Source organism: Strix aluco, chromosome 11, assembly GCF_031877795.1.
Source record: "Strix aluco isolate bStrAlu1 chromosome 11, bStrAlu1.hap1, whole genome shotgun sequence".
Lineage (NCBI taxonomy): Eukaryota > Metazoa > Chordata > Aves > Strigiformes > Strigidae > Strix > Strix aluco.
The window spans coordinates 16,974,520-16,993,137 of record NC_133941.1 but is presented as its reverse complement, the minus strand read 5'-3'; the positions used below and the strand labels follow the sequence as shown (position 1 = coordinate 16,993,137).

General features: G+C 52.3%; 2 protein-coding genes across 2 annotated transcripts in view; one reads left to right on the top strand and one right to left on the bottom strand.

Moving 5' to 3' along the window:
• Positions 1-18,618, top strand: part of DNAH1 (dynein axonemal heavy chain 1) — a 71,332-nt gene that overhangs the window by 46,489 nt on the left and 6,225 nt on the right. The window contains exons 48-66 of the mRNA XM_074835815.1: positions 857-1,053; positions 1,908-2,043; positions 3,221-3,429; positions 4,172-4,343; positions 4,701-4,892; positions 5,435-5,545; positions 6,671-6,856; positions 11,682-11,873; positions 12,316-12,483; positions 13,105-13,296; positions 13,718-13,849; positions 14,098-14,223; positions 14,727-14,846; positions 15,680-15,829; positions 16,246-16,406; positions 16,515-16,740; positions 16,825-17,020; positions 17,676-17,827; positions 18,136-18,336. Of these exons, the coding sequence (XP_074691916.1) occupies positions 857-1,053; positions 1,908-2,043; positions 3,221-3,429; positions 4,172-4,343; positions 4,701-4,892; positions 5,435-5,545; positions 6,671-6,856; positions 11,682-11,873; positions 12,316-12,483; positions 13,105-13,296; positions 13,718-13,849; positions 14,098-14,223; positions 14,727-14,846; positions 15,680-15,829; positions 16,246-16,406; positions 16,515-16,740; positions 16,825-17,020; positions 17,676-17,827; positions 18,136-18,336 (3,219 nt within the window). The remainder of the gene's footprint in view (positions 1-856; positions 1,054-1,907; positions 2,044-3,220; positions 3,430-4,171; positions 4,344-4,700; positions 4,893-5,434; positions 5,546-6,670; positions 6,857-11,681; positions 11,874-12,315; positions 12,484-13,104; positions 13,297-13,717; positions 13,850-14,097; positions 14,224-14,726; positions 14,847-15,679; positions 15,830-16,245; positions 16,407-16,514; positions 16,741-16,824; positions 17,021-17,675; positions 17,828-18,135; positions 18,337-18,618) is intronic.
• On the bottom strand, positions 7,847-11,217 carry LOC141928129 (HAUS augmin-like complex subunit 3). The gene is made up of 4 exons (XM_074835817.1): positions 9,961-11,217; positions 9,354-9,793; positions 8,493-8,709; positions 7,847-8,095 (listed from the first exon to the last, which is right to left on the bottom strand). The coding sequence occupies exons 1-4, from the start codon at positions 11,215-11,217 to the stop codon at positions 7,847-7,849; spliced, it is 2,163 nt and encodes a 720-aa protein (XP_074691918.1).

Below are 18,618 nucleotides of genomic sequence, written 5' to 3'. Positions count from 1 at the left end.
ACAAGGACTGGTAATTATCTGAGCTTTCCAATCTCTTTTCAAAGTAGGTAGGCCTGTCCCCCACCGAGGTGAGCACAGCTGAGACAGCCAGACTTACCAAGCTGCTGCACAGTCCACTGATGCGCACAGGACTTTGGCATCTAGGCAGGGATCTCAGCACTGTATGAATTCCAGCTGATGTTGCTTGCCCAGATTCACAGTGAGATTGCTGAGGGGGTAGGACCAAATCCCAGACATCTTCATGCTTCATCTGCTGCTCTGGCCTGCGGGTGCTGTTGAAGAAAGCCCTGGAAAGGCCAGAAGAGACTGCTCCTGCAGCTATTCTGTGCAATAGCTGGACCAGGAGAGGAGCATGCTTATCCACCCATGTACAGCCAGTGGTGTTTTCTTGAAGCACCTGCCCTTTCCAGCCAGGGTCCTAACCACAGGACGCAGCAGCAGGCAGTGGTCCGCTATAGAGTGAGGAAGCTCTCCCAGAGGGAGGCCCTGGAATGGGTTGGGTCAGGCAGCCATAAGCTGGTTTATTTTGCACTGTGCCTTGCTGTTTCTCCAGGCAAACGGCACTGCTGGGAACAGCAGACCTTAATCACTTGCCTGAGTTTAAGGTCACCATTCGGCAGCTGCTACCACCACCACTAGCTAAATTCAGCCCAGACCAATGGCAGTTCCTATAGGAGCACAAAGCAAAAAGAGAGCCATCAGCTCCTAGGGAGCAACTGAGAGAGGCAGCTGCTCCCAGACCCTGCTGAGCACCAGGCTCTGCCCTCCCAGAGGCCTGGCTGTGCTCACAGACAACAACCCACCCTCTCATAATTGCTTTTATCTGATAGCCACAATTGACTGTTTCTGCCCACAGCTGAAGGTTGTGATTGAGGATTACCTGGATGAGTACAATCAAATTAACACTCCAGAGCTGAAGCTTGTGCTTTTCATGGATGCAATACAGCACATCTGCCGAATCAGCCGGATACTGCGGCAGACTCCGGGGAATGCTCTTCTCCTGGGTGTTGGGGGAAGTGGGAGACAGTCTCTCACCAGACTGGCATCTCACATGTAAGTAATCCTATGCTCCACATAATGTGGAGCAACTCCATGGGGGCTGCCTCCAGAGAATCTCTTTTCCTGCTCTTCCTTCTACCGGTTACACATTTTCCTGGTTGCTGACTCTTCAGATTTAACACTCAAGAGCTAGGGCTCAGTTAATATGCACAACTATGCTAGAAAAATTGGACTTTTTTGCCTGCTAGTAGCTTGGGTTAGTGCTGCAGGCATGCAGCGAATGAACAAAACCAGCACAGACCATGTCAGCTCACTGGCCTGTGCAGCACTCAGCAAGACAGGGGGAGACACAGGGGCTTCTTCCTGGGAGCTGGGCAGCAGAAAGGCAAAGACAAGAGCTACTCCTGATGAGTGATCAGGTAACATTGGCAGCCTGGCAAGTAGGACTGGTGAGTCTTGAGAGTCAAGGGGTCTCAAGGGGGAAACTTGAAGAGCCAGGGAACTAGGCCGAGGAAGAAAATTCTTCCAGCTCTGAATAAAGGGTGTGATCCTAGAGAAATGCAGCCATGGTTCCCAGGTGCGCCAGCCTCTGAGGGCAGCATCACAAAAAAATCCAGCTGAGTTGCTCCCTCTGCGCTCTGAGGCACTAGGCCCAAGAAGCAGTATGACTCTGTTAGCTCATGGAGTTGTACTTCTGGTTTCTAGCTAGCTCAGGTATCTCTGCTATGAGTAAAACATGCTCTTGGGTTGGTGGCTGAACATGCACAAGGACAGGTGTGTGCTCAGGACTCATTGCAGGAAAACAGCTTGCTTGAGTCCTCTCTGCCTGAGTCCACAACACATACTCAGGACTGACAAAAGAGGAGATTTTAATTCAGTGTAACTCCACAAGCTTCTCTTTCTTTCAGGGCAGATTATGAGTGTTTCCAGATTGAACTGTCCAAAAATTATGGCATGACCGAATGGCATGATGACGTGAGGAAGATCATGATGAATGCAGGCCTTCAGAGTCTACCGAAGACATTCCTGTTTGTAGACACACAGGTACGGGAATATTAGCATGCTGGACTCCATCTCAAAAGGAGTCGGAAACACATCTCTAAGCTCAATAAAGCCCCCTAAAGAGGATTGAGGAGCTTGGTACAAAGCAGACACAAGTTGTACGTCTTAAGTAGCCCACTTTCACCATCTTGTAAAAAAGCCCCAGGGAAACTTAAGGTGGTGTATTTGTTGCTAGAGGGACTGTAGAGCTGTGTGTGAGTTGGCTGATTCTTCTGTTGCTCAAGGAATGATCTTTTAGCTGCATCCAAGGGTTTGGTGGAATCAAAGGTTTTAGACCCAGCTGCCTGAAGTTAAGCACTACACTGACCACTAATGACTAATGATGTCCTAAGTAACATCATTCTCTTTCTTTTCAAAGATAGCAGTAGATTTAGGGCCTTATGCCTGCTGGTTCCACAGGATAATGTTGGCTTGTTACTGTAAACTGTAACTTGCTAATGACTAAGCCAACTTCTGGAATTCACAGTTATGTTCCCCATAGGCTTTTTTACTGCCTTCATTATCATAGGAACCAAGTCCCTTCTGGCAGTGCCCTAAGCAGTGAGATGAGCATCTGTTAAATGCTGCTTGTTCTTGCATCCTTTTCCCTGCAGTGAGAAGCATATGTGGGAGAAGAGGGGCATGGGAGGGTGCATTTAGTCAAGTAGATGGATGCTGTGTTTTTATGATTTAGCAAAGGTGGAGAGGTGAGTGTAGCTCTGGAGGGAGATCGTCCTACAGGCTGTGACACATCCCTACAATTACTCTGTCTCCCACATCGGTGAGCTTTATTCTAATAGTGAAGTTTTCTGTGCTGGAGGAATGAAGACCCAGGGCAACCTGGGGTCTGGTTGCAGAATCACTGTGAGGCAGGGAGCAAGGCCCTGAGCTCCATTTGTCTGTAAGGAGACAGTGAATGGGCAGAAAGAGGTTTGTTCTCAGACATACCCTGCAACCCCTGAAACGGCTGAACATGGCTCTTCAATTGCAAATGCTGGACAAGGATCAGAGTATGCAGGGTCAGAGTATGCTTTACTGGAGCCAGGTGATCACAGAAATGATTTCTTGTAACAGAGGCTGAGGGCTATATTTATACAGAAGTGATCTCCATGGCGTGGAAAACATGACTGTCATGACTTAGGAAACTACTTTTTTTCCCCCCCCTCCCATCATCTATTAGATTAAAAATGAATCCTTCCTTGAGGATATCAACAACCTGCTCAACTCAGGTGACATTCCCAACATTTACAACCCTGATGATCAAGAACAGATCATGACAGCTATGAAGCCTGTTGTTCGAGATCTAGGGCAGCAGCCCACCAAGGCCAATTTGATGGCTGCATACACGAGACGAGTTCGCAGCAATATCCACATGGTCCTGTGCATGAGGTACAGTTCAGGGGTAGGACTCCATGCTGTCAATGTTAATTATTCCCTCCTTGTCCTTTACCTTGCATCACTTTGTCATGGGACCTTTGTTTCCAAGCCCCTGACTTTGGAGGAGGAGTAAGATTTGCATACCACTTTCCCATAAGACTGGATACTTTTTTTTTTTTTTTACACTTTGCTGGTTTCAAAATGAAGCTTGAAAAGCTTAAGAATATGGTTGTATGTGATCCAGATTAAACACAAGCTTCCTCCTCCTTCACACACCATTGAGCTGTTTGTTACAAAGTTATCTTGCTTGAATTTGAGGCTCAGTTGCACCATGTTTGCTCATAAATCTAGTGCATGAGCTTGCTGCCAGAAGGTACGGGGCACTCCCAGTGCAAGTGGAAGAACTGGGGGCCATGATTTTGGTCTGGTGATACAAAATAGACTTCAGATCACATTTCTTACCCCTTAAGTGTTTTCCCTAGGGAAGGACCCATAAAATATCACCCCGCTACCATCTTAATACTTCCAGAATATACCCAGGACTTCCAAGGAGTGAGCTGTGACATGTACCTTAGGACATGCAGCTCACTGGCTGAGCTTTCATTCCCTATTTCCCTCTCTCCTTCTTCCTTGGGTATATTCCCTTCCTTCTTACTCTGTAAGAGTTCAGGATGGTTCTTCGGAAGTAGGAAAGCTATTTTATCCTTGTATTTATAGCTAGTTGTAACATCTCTTCTGCACGTCTTTCCCTCAGCCCTATTGGAGAAGTCTTCCGCGCACGCTTGAGACAGTTCCCCTCTCTTGTGAACTGCTGTACCATCAACTGGTTTAATGAATGGCCTGCTGAAGCCCTGCAGTGTGTTGCCGCCTCCTTCTTGCACGAGATCCCACATCTTGGTGCTGGTACTGAAGAGCTCAAAGGGATGGTAGGTGCCACACTCAACACACAACACAGCTCCTGTATGCTCAAAGTGCCACGTCTCTAGATACACACAGACAATGGATGCAGGACACACCTGCAGAAAGGTCATACCCTGTAGCAGAAATGTTTCATGGCAGGGTCGTTCAAATACAGAACTGGTTAGCTTTTGTATGCCTTGAAATGGACATGTCCATTTGTCACCCTCTCTATGGCACTGAAGCCCACACACATATATAAGCTCTGCTGCGACCATAGACTTAGGCTCTTTGTAAACCCCTCATGCTCTCTGTGGGCATCACATAGACTTGCCTGTGACATGTTCAGTACTGAATAAGATTGTTTCTTTCCTTCCTCCTTGTAGATTCAAGTATGTGTAGAGATCCATCAGAGCGTGGCAAAGAAGTGCCAAGTATACCTAGCAGAACTGGCCAGACACAATTATGTCACTCCCAAGAGCTACCTCGAGTTCCTCAGCATCTTCAGTTCCCTGATTGGAAAGAAGAAACAGGAACTGAAGACAGCCAAGAACAGGATGAAAAGTGGCCTGGACAAGGTTCGTCCCTCACACCCAGGAGAGATTTGGGCCCCCCTTACCTGCTCTGAGCAGTGTATTTATAGCCACGGAAATGCAGTGAGATGCCCTCCACATCTCCTGCATAACAGGAGAAAACTCATGCTAAAGCAAATGAGAACAATGCCTTATGCCAGGTCCAGTCTTTCTGAAGGTCTGGGTCTGTAACAGCTCTAAAAGAATGATGGTCCTCAGTCTTTGGGGACTACAGACCCCTCTGTAGCTCGTCATCTCTCAGGATGTTCCTTATTAACCTTTTAACTGAAAGCCCTATAACAGCACCATTGTTCTGCTGACTGATTGCCATGAGCTTTTGAAGTAAAGTCCATCACATGCAGGCACCGCTAGGCACTACTGTTTATAAGCACACCACAACGCCAGATTGTTGCTTAAGCAGGGACCAGGGCACAGCCGGCTTTGCACAGCCTGACACTGGGCAGGAAGCACGCACCAGGGCAGCACAGCCCTTTCCTGGGGCTTTCCGTGGCTGCTGCCTGTGATCTCACTCTACTCTGCTCCCGCAGCTCCTGCAAACAGCAGAGGATGTAGCAAGGATGCAGGAGGAGCTGGAGTCCGCCCGCCCTCTCCTGGCACAGGCAGCCAAGGACACGCTGGCAACCATGGAGCAACTGCAGGTACTGCGGCTGGACAGCCCTGCACTTTCCAAGTCTTGACTGCTCAGACTGGACACAGGGCTGGGGGAGGCCTTGGGGGCATTCTACGAAATCCTGCTTGATCTGACAATAAAAAGAACTCAATATTAGCCCAACAGGTATTTATGCAGAACAGCACTGTCAGCAAGAACAGCCTTCTGCTGGGGTCCCTGCTCTGGTGTTGGTGGGGACCAGTCACAACCTACCAGCCAGTTGCTAGCGGAAGGGATGGCTCACATGCCCCTGTCTGAAACCACAACCCAGGGGTCTGTCAGCCAAGCTACCAGCTCAGTTTCCTCACTAGTTTAGATCCTTGCAAGCACAGACTAGCCACACTACTCACCCAATCTTCAGGTGGCCTGAGCAGCTCGAAGCCCAGACTGTTATTGCTGAAAGGGATCATTCCCCCACATCCCATCCTCAGGGAGCTGGTCCAGCTGCAGCCTGCCCCTGCCAGCCCAAACTTCAGGGATCATCACACACAGTCACTCATGCCACTGCAGAAGAGAACTGTCCTGTGTTGGCTGTCACTGCCTTCACTCCTCCTTGTGTTCCTCCCTGCCTGTCTCCTACTGTGGGATGGCCAGACTGAGACAGAGGGAACAGAGACACTGCATGCTAAGGAGGAAAAGTCTGCAATTGCCCATGTTCCCACACAGTAGATAAAGATTTGGCTATATTCCACATTGCCTTTACACCTCCTGGTAGTGTTTTAACCCTGGGGGTAGGCAGAAGTGACAGTTTTAGAAACAAAACCCTCAGCATATCTTCTTATTCCTCCACCTCCCTACACATTTGTATCCCTATGCATCCTCTCCCAGTGCCAATAGGAAAAATGTGTAGAGCAGCTAATTCCTGCAGGACTAACACCATTCCAAGCACAGCCAGAGTTGGAGCTTGTGGATGATCTCTACAGACTGACAAAAACCTCCTGCCAGTATGATGGGGGAAGGGGATCCCCTCCAGCAGTAGGACCCCAGCATGTCTCTGCTGGAAGAACACACATGACCTGCCAGGACAGCTGTGATCCTTACCTAGCAGTGCTGAGCCAAGCTAAAGGGGTGCTTTGGCTCCAGTGTGCTTCAGAGGCTGTCTCTGGTGTTGCAGGTGGACACAGCTGTGGCTGAAGAGACAAGAAGTGCTGTGCAAGCTGAGGAGGTGAAGGCCAAAGTGAAAGCTCAGACAGCCCAAGCCATTGCAGATGATGCTCAGAAGGACTTGTCTGAAGCCCTCCCAGCCCTGGACGCTGCTCTTGCCAGCCTGAGGAACCTCAACAAAAGTGATGTTACAGAGGTAACTGGGCTGAGGGGGAGGGTGGCAGAGCTGGGTCTGATCCTGGAAAGCCTCTCACTTTGCAGCAATTCCCCTTCTATAGGCTTGCAGTATCCCCAGCATCTCCATCCATCCCCTTGGGCTCACAGTCTGGGCAGCTGCCCATGCAGCTTGTCAGCTTCACTCCTTCAGAAGCAGAGTTTTACAGGGCAGAGAGGCAGCAACTGGCTCCTGGGTGTTCCTACATGTTGTTTCCAACTTGTACCAGAGAGGGTGTTGAAGAGGGCTCACCTCATGGTGCCTGTCCATGGGGGTAGGTGGCAGGCAGTACCACAATGCAACTCTGCGTATTGCCTGCACAGCACAGGGACAGACCTAGCAGCACACTGTCTGAACCAGCAGACTCTTTTGAAATGGGATCCACCACAGGCAGAAAAGAGGAAGAGGCAATGGCTGGTGAGCTGACTTCAAGAAATACTGGCTTGAAATAGGGTAGTCAGAGAAAGGAGAGTGATTCTGAGCCTGGCAAGTGTCACAGCCCAGAGCCAAGAGAGCAGACTCAGCAAGTACAAGATTTCATCACAGAGTGCGGAGGGGAGGGACATGCTTATTGCTCTGTAATTGTGAATAACAGACCTTTTTATTCCCAACATACAAAACTCCTTTCCCCAGAAGGTGGGGAAAGATCCAGTTTCAAGTCCACTTGCCCCCAGCACCCATCCTCTTGTAGAGTTGGCATGAAAAGTTTCCTGTCTATACAAGGCTTCCAGTGCCAACTCACAAGATGCATCAATTTCTTACACATCACCTAACCCACCCACCAGCTTCAGGAAACTCTTCATTTAAGGAATAAGCTCCCTGTTTCTTTTAAGCCCAGCTGCTGGGCCATGACCCAAGTAGCCTGTCACTAGAGCCAGGACCATCGGAGTTCTCTCCCAGTGCAGGATTAATGACCCAACCCAACCAAGAGAGGACACCATTTCCATGGCAGGGAGCAAGCATCCCTTTGGCCTACTCCTCTGCATAGGGCAGCTCCCTCAGTGGGGGAGAGAAAGCTGACACCTGCTTCTCCAGGTGCTCCACCACCTCTCTCAGCCGATCCTCATTGCAGTAAAAATACACATAAAGGTTGCGCTCTGTCTGCAGGATAGGGTTCTCCAGAGATCTGCGCTTGGCCTTCAAGTCACTCAGGAGGTCTGTCAGCATTTGGTAGAGGTTGTCCTGCATGGTGATCAGTTGCTGCATCATCTCTGTGATCTCCTGGGGGGCAGAACCCAAACACACGTGAACATGCAGAAAGAGTGGGATTTACTCCCACCTATGGAACAGTTCAGCCCACCAGAAACAAGCTACCTACGTAGCTCTGGCCTCCAACCACATCCAGTCCAAGGAACAGAGGTAGCTTACTGGGCCACCTTGGCTAAAGCACCCCAATCTCTATGCTTAACAGCACATGTGAGACAATGAGAATCATCTTTGTCCCTCAGCCAGCCCCTGCCTCACTGGATAGCTTCTGGGACAAGGCAAGGATCCTCTCCCTCCATGGGCTGAGGCAGTAAGTTCTTTTGCCTGCACCCAGGGAGGGTGGCACAGAGGGCTCTGACTCACAGCCCTGTGCCACCCAGCAAGGCCAGGTGAAGCAGGAGTGCTTGCTTACCGGGGAGGAGAGCTGCAGCTTGTTGGAGCTGTCATACAGCAGCCGGTAGAGCATCTCTGTGGAGGCCTCCAGGGCAGGGAGCTGGGGTACAGGAGCTGCCAGCTGTGCTTCCAGCACCCTCTGGTCCTGAACCAACTGGGAGCACCGGGCTACCATGGTCTTATAGCTGCGTAAGAGCTGCTTCTTCTGATCTTGCCCCATCAACATGTCCCAGAGCCTGCAAGAGGGGACAGCCAGCCAGAGGTGTGAGCAGTGTGCCAGCACTGAAGAACAGGGCTCAGGGGACATTGTGCACTGTGGGACTGGAAAGCAAGCAGCAGTGGGGCAACAATGAGAGGACAGCCACTCCTGGTGAGCAGCCCATGTCCTGAAGAGCTCCGTGAAGGACCAGACTGGCTCAGTAGCCTGTCAGGGACTCCTTGCTGGCAGACACCAGCACCAGCTACTCCAGAGCTGTGCAGGGAAGACTGAGAAGTCACTGTCAGTGCAGGACACCCAACCAGAGAAAGTTCTTGCTCCAAGCAGCTTGTGCTTCCTTCTGGCCCAGCTCTCCTTCCCCAAGACTGAAGACTTGCCTCTACACTATCCACCTTCACATCCTAGGAAAACCTCTGTTCTCCATAATCATTCCCTTGTCCAAGCCCATGCTTTGCTGCATCAACCCTAGCCAGGCAGGAAGAAGCAGATGCCATCTTCCAGGGAATTTCACACCACTGTGGAGTCAGGGTGGCTCTGCACTGGCAGAAGAGCACTGCTAGGCTGCCTGGTAGCTTGGGTCTGCCCCATGCCTCTCCCGTTCCCATAGCACCTCCTCCACATCCAGTTTGTTCCTCATCCATACACACACACCCAGGCCCTTACCGTACAGCAGAGAGGTCTTTGGGGTCTATCCATGTGCGTGGACAACACTTCTTGCAGGAGCTGGCATCTTTGAAGTAGTCCTTCTGCTCCTGCAGCCTGGTCTGGGCTTCCCTCATGGCAGTTTCCATCTCCCCCAGCCAAGCTGCTTTCTGGTCCATCTCCTTTATCTCGCGTTTCAGCTGGAGCTCCAGCAGATCCAGGCGACTGTGCTGGCTCGCCAGCCACGCAGCCGCCTCCTCCTGCCTCCCAGCAACATACCGCAGATGGGCAGCTTTCAGGCTAAGCTGCCTCTGCAGGATGGGCAGATGAAAGAGGCGGGCCTCTACCTTCAGCAGGGGTGGCAGCTGGTGGGCCAGGGTCTGCATGATGTCACAGCGCAGGGTATGAAGCTGCTTCTGACGCATGGCAGCCTGACTCTGGAGCTCTGCCTTGACTACATACTGTACAGGGGAAAGACAAAACAGCCTGGTCACCTCTAGTGCTGCCTGGCTCTGCCACCTGCTCCTGACATGTCAGCTGTGCTCCAGCATTCAACAGGAGGGACTGCCTGCAGCACAGGCAGACCCTGCCACAAACAATGGTGGAGGAAGGGGAGCACTGGTCCTACCTGGTTCTCCTTGAGAGCTTCCAGAGTCCTCTGGGCCCACTCCAGCGCAGCACAGTGGCCTTCCACTTTTGCTGACATGACTATAACCTCCCTCTGGGCACAGATATGTGCTTTCTCTATTCTGCTCAGCTCCTTCCAGAAACCGTCTTGGTCATCCAGTAGCTCATCGCCATCAGTCCCAAGGCTTTTTGGCATCTTTGTTTTCTTGGTGTCCTTTCTCTCCGTGGCTTCCTGGCTGCCATCCCTCTCCTCATCCTCCATGCTCAACACCTTTTTCCCATTCCTCCCCTCCACTAGCAGCTCTGCCCTTGAGCCTTGGACCAGTACTCCCCGACTTGCTGGTGCCACCCCCCATGGTGTCTTTGCACACTCTTGATAAGGAGCTCCTCTTCTTCCTTCTGGTATTTCCCAGTCTGAGTCTATCTGTGTCCCAGCCTCCAGCCTTTCCTTCAGGCTTCTCTCTCCCTGTGCACTTGCTCCCTGAGCATCTGGAGCCTGGACACTCCCTGGTAGGACCTGCTGGGCGAACCTTTCAAACACATCAGTGGCCTGTTGTTCTAGCTCCATGTAAGGGCCAAGATCCATCTCACACAGCAGTGCTGGTGGCCGGCCTTTCCCCATGTCCCCGTACCACTCTGCCAGGTGCTTCGCAGCCTTGCTGATCTGGCTCAGGACAGCTCTGGTTTGTAAGATATCCACTTCCAGGTCCATCTGAGCCTTCCTCAAGTCCTGCTTCACCACTTTCTCACCCTCCTCTAAATACTTCAACTCCTGCTGCAGGTTGGCTGCCCAAACCTGCAGTTTGTTGTGCCGCCAGAGCTGAACGTCACGATAGTCCTTCAGCTCCTGAAGCTCCTGCTGCAGGGCCTCCAGAGAGGGACCCTCATCATTGGGTATCATGCTTGGGAGCTGCGGGACATGGCAGCACATCTGCAATGCCTGCTCAAGGACATCGCCTTCCAGGATGGGCTTGCCTGAAGCCAGCAGGGCATCATAGGCCTCCACCTCAGCTGGGCTCAGCACATTTTCCTCACCCACCGTGCTGCAGAACCACTCAAGGAACTGCTTTGTCTGAGGGCAGTCATAGAGCCAGTCAAAGTCCTTCGCACAGAGGGTGTCTGCATGGGGATAGACCAGACTCAGTGTCGCCACAAACTCTGCCCCTCTGTCGACTGTGTCCAGTGGGAAGGCCTGGAAGCATCTCTGGCTGAACATGGCAAGGATGGTCAGCACTAGAAGGGAAAAAGTAGGAATCATCCTTAAGGCTCCTAATACCTACAACCATCTCAAGGGTGCTGCTGCAACACTCTTAACTGCCTGCTTGAAAAGAGACTCAAGCAATCCCTCCACAAGTGCTGCAGACCAGCTCATGGGGTACAACATTGCTATGGTGGCTTACAAGACAAATGAGAGCCCACAGAGCAAGGGGGAAAGCCTGCCTGTGCCCCATTTCCAGATCTAGCTCCTCTGCTAAGACACCTCAGCCTGTAAGATAAACCTATCAGAGAGCATCAGGGCCAGCTTTTTCAGCCTACCTATAGTTCACTCCATGCCCTTTCTGATAACTAGCTTTCCCTTCAAATACCTGTCATTCCTGCCTGTGCATTGCATCCTCTAAGTATCCTGCCTCTGGTCCCAGTCTCCCTTGGGTCAGCTGAGGGATGAGCACCCCATCTCACTGAGAACCAGGCCAACCCACTGTCTCCATTTGGGTTTTGAAGGTACGAGCAATGCAGCGGCCTCCCCTCGGTGTGAAGATGGTGATTGAAGCTCTCTGCATTATGAAAGGAATCAAGCCCAAAAGGGTGGCCGGAGAAAAGCTAGACACCAAGGTGGATGACTACTGGGAGCCAGGCAGGGTCCTTCTCCAGGACCCAGGGAAGTTCCTGGACAGCCTGTTTAAGTATGATAAGGTAAGTGGTGGCAGAGGGAAGCTGTAACCAGGCATCAGGTATTGCCTCACAGAGATCCTTCTCGCAGCAATGAAGCTTAAAGCTCCTTGTGGGCAACATCCTTCAACACCACAGAGGATGAGGATGCATTTAGCCTGGAAGTCCTTGTGTCAGCTGGCTGCACTTCATTGTCTGGGGCAACAGGACCCAGACGCAGAGGTCTTCGCCTCCTGTCCCTCTGCTCTTTCCATGTGGAGGAGCTGGATGGAAGTGGTATGGGAAGGGATTTACCCAGTCCCACAGCTGTGCCTCCCAGGCCTCAACACACAGCAGCCTCATTCCTCTCATTCCAGTGCAATACCTTAACTACCCTGCCAGGCCCCGGGGGCAGGCCGCAGCCACTGGGGGAAGCCTTTTGAGTCCCTCCTCACCTACCTCCTTTCTCTCCCACCATTCCTTGCAGGACAATATTGCAGACACTGTGATCAAGGCCATCCAGCCCTACATTGACAGTGAGGAGTTTCAGCCAGCTGCCATCGCCAAGGTCTCCAAAGCTTGCACCTCCATCTGCCAGTGGGTCCATGCCATGCACAAGTACCACTTTGTGGCCAAGGTTGTGGAGCCCAAGCGGGTAAGAGGCAGCATGACCCAGTTGCTCTGGCTGTTAGGGAAACAGTGCTAGCAGCCCCCTTCTACTGATGCTGAGAGTCACCATGTTCTGCAGATCAGGGCATAATATTCCGAACAAGCCTTAGCAGATCCAAAGCCTCAAAACCCATTAACATAATAAAGTAAAAGAAATCAGCCTAGAATATGTTGGGACAGAAGCACTTAGTGCTGAGTTCCTGGCTTAGCAGAAACTGTACTTACAGAAGCATTCCAATATCTCACTAGTGTTTTAGCCTTAATCCTCTCCAAACTTAGTTATCTCTTTATTATTATTTTGGGGCAAGCAGAGGAACCTTTCCTTCTGGTCACCAGTAGGCCACATCCTGAGCTTACGTAAGCTGGCACAGGCCCTTGGCTTCTTGGAGCTATGCAGAAATGCCCTCCTCATTCCTGCTTTTATTCCTGGGTTTGCAGAACATCCCCCTGGAGTTAGTCAGGTCAACCTTTGTCATACAGGGAAGGGTCTCAGTATCAGCTACTGCTTTTATGGAAAACCAACTCTTGCTCCAAGATCTCTGGATTTTTGGGGAAGAGCCTGGCCACATGCCCAACACACCCACTGTTTCCTTGTGCATCTCCCCAGCAAGCCTGGCAGGAGGCAGAAGAGGACCTGCATGCCACTCAGCAGGTTCTTGAGGAAGCTAAAGAACGCCTGAAGGAGGTTGAAGGTGGCATTGCCATGCTGCAAGCCAAGTACAAGGTCTGCATAGCTAAAAAGGAGGAGCTGGAGATGAAGTGTGAGCAATGTCAGCAGAGACTGGGCCGTGCTGATACGGTAAGAGACAGAGGTGGGTTCTGCCTGCTTACATGAGACAGCTTGATTTCAGGACAAGGAGCACAGTGGTGAAAACATCCACGTGCCTGCAGCTCATGACAATCCTAGGTTGAAGCTGCCTAGCCAAATCTCAGCAGCACAACAGGACTGGGGAAGCCAAGCTAGCCAGGCACTGGTGTGAAAAGCTGCCATCCTCCCATGTGCAGCTTCTTCATCCAGCAACTGGCATCCAGGACAGCTGAGAGCAGCCCAGTAATCCCAGGATTACATGCTCAAAGCTAGGGACAGAATTCAGGATATGGCAGGGGCCACCCTGCAACGTCTGGACACCAGAGTCACCTGCAGCATTACCCACAGAGCAGCAGGTCCAGGACACAAGGTTAGGCCATGCAGCAGCTCTCGTGTGCAATTTATCCCACAGCTCATACGCAGCCTGGCTGATGAGAAGGTGCACTGGCAGGACACTGCAGAGAATCTGGATTACAAGATCCACAACATCACTGGGGATGTGCTGGTTGCAGCTGGCTTTGTGGCATACCTGGGCCCTTTTACAGTAAGTGTGCAATGCTCCCTGCGAGGGGTTCGGTTACCTGCTCTGCTCTCCTGGCCTCTTGCTGTTGCTGGCCAGATCCACTGGGAGAAAGGGGTAGGGCAAAAGGGTGCAAAATCCCTCCTGGATCTCTCTCTGTTTATGCCAGAGGCTGCACAGAGACCCTTCTGAAGGGAAACAGAAGGGTTTAGATGCTCACAGCAGACTAGCTGCAACCAAAAGAAAGGTTATGATGGTGCTTCTCATTGCAGGGACACTACCGTGTAGCACTGTGCAAGGAGTGGCTGAGGCAGCTGTCAGAAAACAACATTCCTCACACCAAGGAGCCAAACCTGATCAGCACCCTTGGAGACCCTGTGGAAATCCGCTCCTGGCAGGCAAGTTGCAACAAAACCCAACACTTCAGACTGAAAGCCTCAGGCAAGGGCTAAAACACTCAGCTCACCACTCACGAGGGTCACCTGTACCAAAGGACAGACCCCAGACCAAACAGCTCAATAACCACCAAGTGCCTCCACAGTGCAGAGCTGGAATTGCTGCTCAATGTGCAGGAGAGGACCTGGCAGCACCCAGGGCAGCAGCAAGCAGCGTCTCTGAGGGCATCAGCCTTAACCCATAAGGCTTCCTCTTTACAAACCACAGGCTTAGAGCCAAGCCCTAGCCATACCCTGCCCAAGCCTAACTCTGCCAGCACAGCTCTGTCCTGTGGCTCAGCTGCTTCAGGCAGAGCTGCAGCTCTGGGCTCAGCTGCTCTATTAAAAGTACCCTCACCACCACCCCCCTCCACCACACTAGGACCACAGAGAGGCAGCAAGGGCTTCTCTCTGGTCAGCTGCATTGTGCAACCAGGTGTTCCCAACAGCTTTTCCTTCCCCATTAGATTGCTGGTTTACCCAACGACACCCTGTCTGTTGAGAATGGGGTAATAACACAATTCTCCCAGCGCTGGACTCACTACATAGATCCCCAAGGACAAGCAAACAAGTGGATCAAGAATCTGGTAAGAGTGGTGGGGAGGAAAGCCAGGTCTGCCAGGATAGAGGAAGCAGCTTTCTGTTAGGAGCAGCCCAGAGCAGCCTCAGGCTTTGGGCTCCAGAGGTGCAAGACCTCACACTGTCCCAGCCCTCCCAGTGCTAGGCAGGCCTTGCATCCATAGTCATCCCAGGTGCATCTCCCTGCTTGGGGAGATCAGCACAGGGCAGGAAGGCCCCTGCTGTAAGCAAGTGAGGCATCAAATTCCCAGTCTGGCTTTCTACTAGTATTCTGGGGGCCTGACATCCTTCACCACACCTTAAAACACACAGCAACACCAGCATCTCCCATAACAGCCCTTAGGGTCCCTAGGGCTGAAGGGATCAGGGCAGCATTACCTGGCTAGCAAGCACAGTCCCTGGTGCTAGAATGCTGGAAACACAAACAGCCACCTCTCCTCTTCCTCCAGAGGGCCACCCACTGCCCTTTTGAAGGGTCACGAGGAGGCTCAGGCAGCTGCTCCTCTTTTGCTCCCTGAGGGCTTTTCCCACCCACCTGCTCTCACTTTGCAGGCAAATGAGCTCTGAGATACCAGTGTAGGGCTCTGCAGGAATACAGCTCTTTGAAGGAGGTTCTCCCTGTTTCCCACCTTTCCTGCTATCTCATTGAGCTGTCTCTAGTGCCTAGTGACATGGACTAAACTTGCCAAAATAGCCAAAAACTAACTGAGCAAGAAAAGATATTGTTTCTGCTATGCTGGAGAGCTAAATCAGCCCAGTGAGAGGTGTACCATGCACCAGAGCTGGATGTGAAGGTAGACAGGACACTGCAGGGACCATGCCCTCCCCCGCTGCCTTTCAGGAGAAGGTGAACGATCTGGAGGTAGCCAAGATGAATGACCGGGACTTCCTCTGCAGTCTGGAAAAGGCCATCACTTTTGGGAAGCCCTTCCTGCTGGAGAACGTCGGCGAGGAGCTGGATCCGGCCCTCGAGCCTGTCCTGCTGAAACAGGTCCTGTGTCTCGCCTTGGCAGGGAGGGGCAGCGGGTACCCGGCGGGGCTGTAAGGGGAAATCTGGCCAGGGTGCAGTAGGATGTGGTGGGCTTGTAGGTCTCTCTGGGCAGCAGCACTCACGTGGATGCTGCCTGTTCTGTGCTTGCCTTTCTTGGCAAAGGCTCCAAGATGTTGGCAGCCTCCTGCACACCCTGATCTCCTGCCAGCAGGAGTCTTTGCCTGGGAGGCAGGGCCATGGAATACAGCTGCTCTATTCCGGTTCAGGCCTTCAGGTCTGCCAGGGAGCTTTGAGCTCTTCTGTCCAGAGAGCCTTCAGACTCTCTCCTCACTGCAGAGCCCAGGGCACAGCAGGATGCCTTCCCTCACAAGAGGTAGCCATCCCAGTCTTCCTGTATTTGTCCCTCTCTGGTACAGACCTACAGACAGCAAGGCAACACCGTGCTGAAGCTGGGGGATACAGTGATCCCCTACCATGAGAGTTTCAAGATGTACATCACCACCAACCTGCCCAACCCTCATTACAGCCCCGAGGTCTCCACGAAGCTCACTCTCATCAACTTCACCCTCTCACCCAGGTACCTGCTTACCCCATTAGCTGCCCATGCTGCTCAGCCTCATTCCTCGCAGTCCTCAAACCTTTGGGCCTGTTGCCCCTACCCTCACCTCTGTGGCTTTTGTTGTAGTGGCTTGGAAGACCAACTGCTGGGAGAAGTGGTGGCTGCAGAGCGGCCTGACTTAGAAGAAGCTAGAAACCAGCTAATTGTTAGCAATGCCAAGATGCATCAGGAGCTGAAGGAAATAGAAGACCAGATCCTGTATCGGCTCAGCACTTCTGAAGGAAACCCTGTAGATGACTTGGAGCTCATCAAAGTGCTGGAGGCATCCAAGCTCAAGGCAGGAGAGATCCAGGTCAGAGGTGGAGGTGCTCTCCCCGTGCAGCTGTGCATTCCCTGCCAGCACTCCACTAACCATGACGTCTCTTCTGTCCTCCAGGCCAAGGTAATGGTGGCAGAGCAGACAGAGAAAGACATCAACATCACCCGCCTGCAGTATGTGCCTGTGGCTGTCCGCTCACAGATCCTCTACTTCTGTGTCTCAGACCTGTCCAATGTGGACCCCATGTACCAGTACTCACTTGAGTGGTTCCTCAACATCTTCCTAATGGGGATCAGTAACTCCGAGAGAGCAGGTGCCTACCCAGAGCAGCCCCTCCTATCCTCTTCCTCACCCCACATGCCTGGTCTAGCGGCAGCAGAAGGTAGGACACCTGCAGAGTCAAGGCAAACGTGGCTGCTTGCGTTGGCTCTCAGCACGGTCCAGACCTGCCCCTAGTTGTGTCCACACAGCAAGGGAAGATGTGATCGCAGCCTGCCCTCCGTTCTCTTCCCTGCTACTTCTCTGCTGCCGTGTCTGAGCAGGCAGGAGGGACGTTAGTGCAGGGCACAGGCGAGGTACACGCCATCCTGGTAACGGCGTGACTCTGCTTGTCACAGAGCCGCCTCCACGCACAGCTCCTGGCTGCTGCTGCCAGGCTGGGGGCAGCTTTCCCCACCAGCAGTACGTGATGACCAGGATGGTGGTGGCTGGGCCCATGTAGGCTGCCGTGGTGCAGTGTGGGCTCCCTCCCCATGCTGGGGCAGTGTTTTCTTCTGTGTGCTGTGTCTCACAGCCTTGTGCTTTCACAGGGGTTTCTCTGCCAAGTCTATATTTGAGAGCAGCGTCTGTTCTTCCTAGGCAGGGTGCGGGTGTCCCCTGTGACCAGGAACCAACAGCTGACGTGGAGAGCACCCTCCACATCACCTGTAGCACCCACCATCCTTGGCTGGTTGTTGGGTTTTTTCCAGACACCCTGAAGGACCGGATTGTGAACATCAACAACTACATCACCTTCAGTCTCTACAGCAATGTGTGCCGTAGCCTCTTTTCGAAGCACAAGCTCATGTTTGCCTTCCTGGTTTGCATCCGGATTCTGATGAACGATGGGCGGATTGATATGGTGAGGAAGTCACCTTGGTCCTTTGATGGGATCCCATCAGGGCAACTCAAGCCCAGCCTGTTCAGCCCCCTAGAATAGCTGTGGAATAGGAGCCTTGTTCCCTGGGGCTGGGGGCAGGCTTGGCAGGCTGATGGGCAAACCCAGGGCTTCTGTCTTCACTCGGATCTCAAACCTTCCCCTGTGTCTATATGCAGAGCTGGATTATACAGGATATATACAGGATTTTAGTTGTATATGGCACAAACCCACGTGTCTCAGGCCCAGGCAGGTAGGCTATAATCCATGACCATGTCCTGTTGTGTTCCCAGGATGAGTGGCAGTACCTGCTGTCAGGAGGGACCATAAAAGAGATGAGGGAGAACCCAGCTCCGGCCTGGCTGTACGAGAGAGCGTGGGGGGACATCCTGGCCTTGAGCAGCCTGAAGAACTTCTCCGACTTCGCCAATGATTTTGTGGCCAACCTTGAAGCGTTCAGGGCCATTTTTGACAGCTCCAAGCCTCACAGGCAAGTGCCCCCTGCTTTGTCAGCAGGTGTTCTGCAGGTAATGGGGTCTCTGGGAGAGCCAGAGGAGCCAATACAGCCACAGCGCTGGCTCTTCTCCCAGTGCAGTGCCACGCAAGGGGGAGGACGAGGCATTGCCTTGTCTCCACAAGGGTGGCCCTTGCTTGTGCCTGTTGCTTGCCCAACACAGAGCCACACAATGCCTTAGCCCAGCAGTATTTGGTGCTTCCCCAGTGGAAGCAGCTCTGGCTTGCCTGCTGATGGTTTCAAAGCTACAGACAACACCCTC